This window comes from Amblyomma americanum, chromosome 1 (assembly GCF_052857255.1).
Source record: "Amblyomma americanum isolate KBUSLIRL-KWMA chromosome 1, ASM5285725v1, whole genome shotgun sequence".
Lineage (NCBI taxonomy): Eukaryota > Metazoa > Arthropoda > Arachnida > Ixodida > Ixodidae > Amblyomma > Amblyomma americanum.
Window position 1 is genome coordinate 273,231,116 of NC_135497.1, and position 8,807 is coordinate 273,239,922.

Sequence of the window (8,807 nt, forward strand, 5' to 3'; positions counted from 1 at the left end):
CAGTACACGGGCCTCTAGAATTTCGCCTCCATCGAAATTCGACTACCGCGGCCGGGATCGAGCCCGTGTCTTTCGGGACAGCAGCCGAGCGCCGTAACCACTCTGCCACCGCGGCGGCTTTGTAGTGAGCTACTAATAAAATATCTAGCATTTGGTTACCAGAACAACGCACCGCCTCGGGAGTTCAGTGTGTTCTAGGAACACGTCCGCCATGTCACCCTCGAAAGCAGCACCTCTTCCCTGACAGCACTGTTCCCCGGCCAGGAAGAGTCGTCAGGATAACTGGATACCGCAGCTCGTTTGCTCTCGCAGCCAAACAGGTTGTTAGAGCGTGAATAACGAAGCAAGAAAACGAAATGAGACCGAGAGAAAGAAGATAAAAATAATCATGCAATATATTTCATTTCGTCTCGTCTAACTTATGGAGACAGTTTAGGACAGCGAGATAAAAATGACGCGAGCAATGCTTAAGGAATTTTTAAACACAAGAACGATAAATTGCTGTGAAGAATAATACACAAGAACATTAAAATTTATTCGCGTGAAAATTTGCATTTCGCGACTTCAGCTTTAGTGAGCGTTCGCTCTTTTTATCCCGCCAGAAATTCGGTTCTCTTATTGACATTAGGCGATTGATTTGGCTCTTGCATACACCCATGCCTTCACACGTATTTACTTGGAAACAATTAATTCGTTTAATTTCTTTATTCATGTCAGCCTCCTGCGTCCCAAAAGCACTGCAGTGATGGCGCCTTATGACATGTTTTCTCTGCTCCAAGACAACATTGCCGCCTCTGCTTCATATGTAAGAATATTCTCTTATCGGATGCATGGCAGATTTATCACAAAAGCGGTAATCATGACCACTGCTCTTGAGGTCTATATTTTCCACTGGGCTGTGATATTTTCACATTTACGAACTGCTATATTATTTACTTTGCGTCCTGTCTAAAGGGCTTCAGTTTTCTCATAGGCATCCAGCATACTCCTTCTAAGGCCTCGAATCTGTGAATGTGTTATCACTTTCAAACTGCAGTACTTGTGCCTGTTCTAGGCAGAATCATGCATTGACTTGTAGTCTCTACTCGCCTCAACCTCCCTTACTCTCTCTTCTGTACCATCAAATTTTCCTTTCTGTGTTGAGAATCATTTACATCTCACAGTGGCCACGTCAGCTACAGCGAGTTAACGCCCTCCTTCTGAAAAGTTCCCCCTGAATGGATATTTTGAGGTTTTTTTCACACTATCGTTGTGCATTGCAGAAAAACCTGCTTTCCGTCAGAGTTAGAAATGTACGCGGTTTTTTACTATACCAATCGGCGAATCTATACGAAAATCTCGGGAGCTTAGGAACAAAATAGCGAGGGCTGCGCGGAGGGTGGTCCCGATATAACACGATAGAGTGGTTTGCATGTTTCAAAGGATGGAAAAATTGGAATCGCAGGTATTAGTTACAAAATGTTACAACATGTATACGTAAAAAAATGCGAAAATTCCAGTACGTTTCCGAGAGAAAAGACGTCAACGTTCAAGCAGCTTTCTGCAAGTAGACAAATCAACCTCCTGGAAGTTCAACTTCAGTCTAATGTGTGGAATCAAAGGTGAAACATTAACGAAAGCAATTATGCAAAATATCCCATCGTGCAGGGAGCTTGTATGCTTTGCGTAAACATCGCTGTAGTTAAGTGGCAATTCTTGCTTACAAGCAAAACAAGATCTGTATTTAGTCGTGTGATAGTACCATATAATTATTACTCAATACAACAATAACAGGCTAAAAACTTATTTTTCACATTTTGCTTGCATTGTTATAGCGATTCCGGGTCCTTCTAATGCCTAATAATTAGAGGTATATGGCATGCGATTGCACGAAAGTTTCCGTTGGCACTCTCCAAATGTAAATTTGCAAGATTAACATATCTAAACATAGTGAAATGGACAAATAGTCTCCCGATCCATCCGTTGAAACTATTTCTGATGCTTCCCATTCACTTAAATAGAAGTTGGGACATATTTGAAAATGAAAATTGGTTCTTGGGGAAAGGAGTAGGCACAGTATCTGTCTCACATATCGGCGGACACCTGAACCGCGCCGTAAGGGAAGGGATAAAGGAGGGAGTGAAAGAAGAAAGGAAGAAAGAGGTGCCGTATTGGAGGGCTCCTGAATAATTTCGACCACCTGGAGATATTTAATGTACACTGACATCGCACAGCACATGCTTCATCTTTAATTTATACAGTCCCTTTACTTTTGTAATACGTTTATAAATGGCTCAAGGAATACACTACATATTAACCGCAGTGCAACGGGAAATGTCAGAAAAAAGAACTGCGGGCATCAAATAAAAAAAATACCACCCTGTCATGGCCCCATACACTGAAGCCTAAAAGAAACACTAGGACTAGCGCTTCGTTCGTAGCATTATATTTCAGAAGATTTTTGCACAAGTTTATTTTTGTCTCATAGGGGACGTATTTGATGGCATATTTTAATCGGAAATCCGTTACACGTTTTGCTGCTCCGCGAACCAAAAAGCTTGCTTTAATGACTGATTTGGATTTAAATCCTGAGTCATTATCAGCCGAGGCCAATTTTGTGCCCTTTCGCGGATTTAGGGCTCATCCGGATTGCCGACTGGAATACACCATAAGTTTTGTTGCTTTGAACGGGCAAGCCTGTTAAGCCAAGAGAGCATGCAGGGTGCGACCGCGTAACAGTGTCAGTCAACGCTGCTCACTACTCATGGGTTCCTTAATAGCACAGAAAAATAAAAACGTCCCACCGTTCTCACGGTTCTGTGAGCAGAAAACCGAAATACAACGCACGCAGGATTTGACCCACAGAAAAAATTAAGAAAACACTGATGCACACTGAAATTTCCCAGAGGGCCTAAGTTGAACATATGCTTATAGAAATCGTTTCACTTTCGTGTTTATCGGCACTCTGCCGACGTTAAAGCACAAGTCAGTATACAACAACCAAAAAACGCTGTCAACCTACTTTTGGATGGCAGTTAAGTCAGGTAGGTTTCTTTATTAGTACGGTTTAGTTTATAAAATCGGGTGTTTTGTGTTCTTAAATGGTCAAAGTAAACAGCTAATTTCAATCCTGTTCTCCGGTAGCCTCATAGCTCTCGCTGTTTCCCCTGCAACCAAAGAACTTCTGTGAACTATAGCGTGGTAAATTTTAATTTAAAGATGAACGCTAGCGCTTCGCTTAACTACGTGTATGAAGACTGAAAGCGGAGCACTTCATCATGTCAATGTAAACTTCGCACAATGACCGTGATGTCAACCTTAAGGCCAAATTCTCTGTTTGTTCTTCTTTGCTGGTAGAGAATAGCTTGCATAGCAGCACTGAGGTTTAATACGTTGCGGATCAACGGTAAGACTGTGTACATGGAAATGGGACGCAGAGAGTTTTGGTGCAGCTTTCAAGCGTAACGTTCGCGTACTTGGCCCGTATAAACTAAGCGACACGAAATTCACAACTATAGTGACAGCTGGCCTGTAAGCCATTGGCTCGAGCTTTGGGTCCATGGTGATGCAGTAGTCCGTGAATCGATAGACACGCTTTGCGCGCAGTGTGGTCAAAAATACACTTTATAATGTGTGTTTTCACTTTTAAGTTTTTGAAAATGAAGACCTAACTTTCCCTTTAGCTGCTGCACGTGCAAACGATTGCGGCTGCATGTTTAATTATTGCCTCATTCTTGACGATCCACGGATTTATTCCAGCATATAGCGCATCACCAGAAGACAACCCAACCCTTGTGCATCCCTGTCTTGATGTCGTCCCATCTTCTGATGCATCATACAGGACTCTGATCATACCTACGTGAAATAAAGACAAAAGGCACCACCTCACAAAAAGTGCAGAAGAAATACTCCCTTCTAATTTCAGCGCTATTCAACGCGCTGAAGTTAAGAGGGATTTAAGTGCTGATGTGTTCAACAGTGCTCGATTCCACAGACTTGACGCTAACGAAGTGGGCGAAGCTGTACTGCCACCTCGCTGAGAGAAAGACAGTCGCTTATGAGAGCACGAAGCCACTGCGCTTCCACGCGGTTGAGTGGTACCTGCTTCGAGGGCGTCTGTTGGAGCGCTGCTATCCGTGATCGATACGTGTACAGACAGAGCGCACGCCGAAGAGCAGCGCTTAACAGCCGGAGGAAAAGCTCCGCAAGCACTTGGCCATCGGGGCAGGCACAGCGGGAGAACGCAAGCTGGACGGGACCCACCTTGGTTCGTGGAGGCATGGCTGCTGTGCGCGAGACGGGGTCCAGGGTGCAGCCCGTACGCGGCCGTTGCACGCACTGCGCGCGCTGTAGCTGGGCACACGGGGGGACGGCGCTGTGTGTCTGGCGTCCGCGGTGGGCCAGGGTCGGATCCGGCCCACTCTCTCCGGCGATCGAGCCGCCGCGAGGCGAGAAGAGGGGGCGGGCCGCTGACCCCCTTAATCTGGCCGCCGCTCACTCGAATCGGGGACCCCGTTGGGCTGGGCCCTCCTCGCCCCACCGCCGCCGCGCACTGCGACCAGGAGCGATACACAGCGGCCCCGCGGTGCACACTCCGTTCCGAGTCAGCTGCGGAGCAAAGCTGCCGCCGAGGCACAGAAAAGCGGTGTCGCTCCGCTTGGCGACCACATGCAGACCAGAGCGCTCCAGCCGAGCGGCCATCCTCCACGTCCGTGACAAAAAGAAGACTAAAGAAAGCGCGAACTGAGCTCCCGGGTTTGCGTTTCATGTAAAGAAGCCGTTATCAGAGAATGGAGATCGCAGTCTCAGAAAACGGCCTCATTTTTCACCCCCCCCCCCCTTGTACAATACAATACTCAACTAATAGCTCCCATGTCGCTTAACTAGCACTTTTCCTTCGCTGATCCCACTTTCCCAAAACTTTCAAATTCTTCGCACAAAACTAAAATTTTCTTGAGGTTTGCATTTCAACCCTTATAGAACCGACTGGATCATCTTGACAAAAACAACAAAAAACGTTGAATTCTGGCTGAGTCACTTCCCCTTAAGTAAGTTGTTATAAAATTGGGTTCCGCAAAATGCCGGGGTATTCTGAAGTGCTTTTTTGGTGGGTTGGGGGGCGGGGGTAAGGTTCTTCAGTGCTTAAAGTCAGGGGTTCTCGGGAGGTCTCGGACCCCCCACCAGTATTGGCAAGGGATCTGAGACCCCCCCGTGCTAGAATGTGGGGACTGCATGAATCGGAAGCAGGCAAACATTTTTATTCTTGTTGTCAATGGTGAAAGAATTTCTTCTCTATCGTTTCAAAATTTCGGCGTGATTTTTAGGGAGAATCACTAACATGTTTTCTAAAACCTGGTACGAGAATAATAAAAGGCCGGCAGTGCTACACAAAAGCTGAAAAAAAAGGAAACCTCTGACCTCCCTCTGTGAGTCAGTCCAGAGCTGGCCACTCAGCTCCAGGGCTATTTAGTAGCAATGGGAAAAAGAGTGAAAGTCCCCCCCCCCCCTCCCCTCCCCTTTACCCGCAACCTTCACGAGTAAAGAAAGCTTCCAGCCTCCACAAATCCAGAACGGCTCTAAGCAGTTTACAATCTTTTTCTCTCTTTCTCTTAACTCTTTCTAGCCTTCCGGATATTAGTGATGTTTCTAGTTTACTCTATTTTTGTTTATTTTCATTCTGTACGTATGCAGTTCTTTGTACGCCATAACTACACCCCTTTGTCCAAAAAAATCTGTAAAACAGGCTGGCAACCGCTTTATCTCTCCCTCTCTTTATTTCCCTCTCCATCTGCACTCGAATCACTAGAGATCTCCCTTCGATGGAGCCATATGTTAAGCACTGGGGTTTCCTGAGCACGTACGAAATTCATGCATGCCTGAACCCCAAATTTTCCTTTGGTGACTTTATTTTGGTAATAACCACACAGCAGACTGTTTCATTGTACACCCAGTTATTCCTGTATGAATTTGGGGTGCTTCTTGAGCTGCCACGAGTCTCTATCCTCCTTTTTCCATGCAGGTCGGGTAGAAAGATACTAGCGAGCTTTAGTATAGGGTGACCCTATCGGTTAGAGGGATTGGACAATAGCGCGGCACCAGTACGCCAGCAGGCTGAACGGATGGAGGAAGGTAGGGTGCAGATGCACTGCACTACAGTTCTGGTCCACGGCAGACCCGCAGCCCTGCCCTGCCCTTCGATGTGCGCATCTGTGTGCACTACAACGGAGTCTTTTACATTAACCACGTAACCGACTAAATAATCTCTCCTTTACGTGATGAGGGCTCAGCTCAGCTGAAGGAAGTTACGACCACTCGGGACGGACCACAAATCTGCATCGCGGGAGGATTACGCCATCAGGACGATGCACCGCAATAGTTACAGTCAACAGACACATTTATCCTGCCAGCTTCGTAGTTCTGCCGCACTGTTCCCGCGACGTAATCTTGGGCATGGACTGGGTTAGTGTTCTGCGCATGCGCACTGGTTCTCGCTGTTCTCCTTTCCCCCTAACTGATAGGGTCACCCTATTGTGAAACTCCATACTGAAGCCATGACAAAAGGGCTTCCTCACCACCTTTCGAAAATCGTTGGGATCCCATGACCTTCAACAAAAATTTCTGATTAGAGGATACCACAAACAGATTCCGGTGATTACCGTGTATCGACTGCTGCCTCTCCAACATTAGCATTACAAGATGCTGACCAGACAAAAAAACTTTTCAAGAAACTGCTGCACGCTTGTGACACGTAATTATGCTCGGTTACTTTCAGGAAATTAGCTATTGTAGACTCCCCTGTCGAGGTGTACCCTATAGTTCCTGGCGTTCCCGGCTAAAGCCGTGCCGTCCTTCTATGTAAAACTGTAAATTGAATTTATTCAATTATAATTACCTTTTTCATTTTTGGGGACATAGTTTTCCATAAATTGGTGTTCGTATTTAATCGTCGCGAAAAAGCATGCTGGATTACCTGCTCTGTCTGAGCTGTCTCATTCATTCATTCATTCATTCATTCATTCATTCATTCATTCATTCATTCATTCATTCATTCATTCGCCGCCGCGGTGGCTGAGTGGTTATGGTGCTCGGTTGCTGGCCCGAAAGACGCGGGTTCGATCCCGGCCGCGGCGGTCGAATTTCGATGGAGGCGAAATTCTAGAGGCCCGTGTGCTGTGCGATGTCAGTGCATGTTAAAGAACCCCAGGTGGTCGAAATTTCCGGAGCCTCTCATAGCCTGAGTCGCTTTGGGATGTTAAACCACCATAAACCAAATCATTCATTCATTCATTCATTCATTCATTCATTCATTCATTCATTCATTCATTCATTCATTCATTCATTCGTTCATTCATTCCTTCGTTCATTCATTCATTCATTCATTCATTCATTCATTCGTTCGTTCGTTCGTTCGTTCGTTCGTTCGTTCGTTCGTTCGTTCGTTCGTTCGTTCGTTCGTTCGTTCGTTCGTTCGTTCGTTCTGAGATCCTGAAAGTCTGAGTGGCCTTCGGAGGATCGCACACAGTATTCATGATATTGCAAGCGGGGAATGAACCAAACGTGTTCATCGTCTGAACTGTTCGTAAACATCATTAGATAAAATAAATAAATATGTTTCTTGGGATGGTAAAGACTGTTGCTGTTCTGCCTGTCTGAACGACCGTGCTGAGTAAAAAAGACACAGTCACAACACATGGGTCTTCAGGAAGAAGATTACGAACGTGGCCTCAATTTCATTTCCTGCGCGCATTTGAGACACTCTAGAAGTTTAACGTTGAGTTCGCTGCTCACAGTAAATACACTCTTGTTGCCGGAACTGCCCTGGAACACTAGCGCTTTGCTGCGGGAAGCGCTCCGGCGTGCAACGCTTAGTCGCTATCAGCAGCTGCTTTCGTGTTTGCGGAATCGGTGAAGCGTAGAAAGCGACCTAAAAGACGCAGTCGGCACTTTGTAGGCCATCCTTATAACACTCCGCTCCCCCGTCACCTCGCCCCATTCATAGTGGCGAAGGTTTGAAGTTTATTACAAAGTTCAAATGGAAAAGAAAATTCAGCGTAACGGGCATTCTCTAGGAAACACCGCGATTGCATGACAGACAGCGCCGCACAGCGAGCAAAGGTGCGAGTATTGCAGGATTGGTACGGCCCAGCCGGCGTAGCAGACTGGGTAGCATAGCGCGAAGCCGAAGGCATCGCAAGGGAAAGCGTGCGGAAAATTGTTTCGACAGCATTACATGGCCTAGAGGGTTGAATTCTGAGTTGTTTTTTTTTTTTTCGCAGCATAAATTTAAAATGGTCGCGCGCTTTCTTGAAGCAGGAGAGGGAGAGAGAGTAAAGTTTAATGAGAGGAAAGGCGAAGAGGTCAGCCGGCGGGAAAATGACCGTGGCCTGCTATTTCGCACGGGGAAAAGGGGAAGGGAAGGAGAGGGAGAGGTAGAGGGTGAATGAAAGGTGTTGGTGTCATAATACAATGAGCTGTCTACGCACACACTGGCTGACACTGGTCTCTCGCGGCGACTCTAATGCGTAGCACTCGCAGTTCATGTATTGCATACACACAGACGTACGCCACTCACACATGGTTCAGAGATGGGCCTCCATTCACGTAAGCAGGACACGTACATGACGGGAAAGAGCTGGTGTTGTCAGGCGCCTCTGTGAACACAGTGAGGTGCTCGCCCCCGACGATCAGTGCGCTGCCGTACTTCCTCATAATATACGCTTGTATAATGTGGGCTTATAGTTCTCGCTGCTTTTAGAGAGTGTTTTAGCACAGCCGCGCAGCTAGTACGACCAATACGATAGCGTGTGGCCGTTGCTTATACAGTTTCG

The 8,807-nt window shown here is 46.5% G+C and overlaps 1 protein-coding gene across 1 annotated transcript in view; it reads right to left on the bottom strand.

Moving 5' to 3' along the window:
- LOC144115099 (uncharacterized) overlaps positions 1–4,392 on the bottom strand; it is a 40,817-nt gene extending 36,425 nt beyond the window's left edge. Inside the window, exon 1 of the mRNA XM_077649259.1 lies at positions 4,243–4,392. Within this exon, the coding sequence (XP_077505385.1) occupies positions 4,243–4,260 (18 nt within the window). The 5' untranslated portion in view covers positions 4,261–4,392. The remainder of the gene's footprint in view (positions 1–4,242) is intronic.
- Between the last annotated feature and the right edge of the window lie 4,415 nt (positions 4,393–8,807).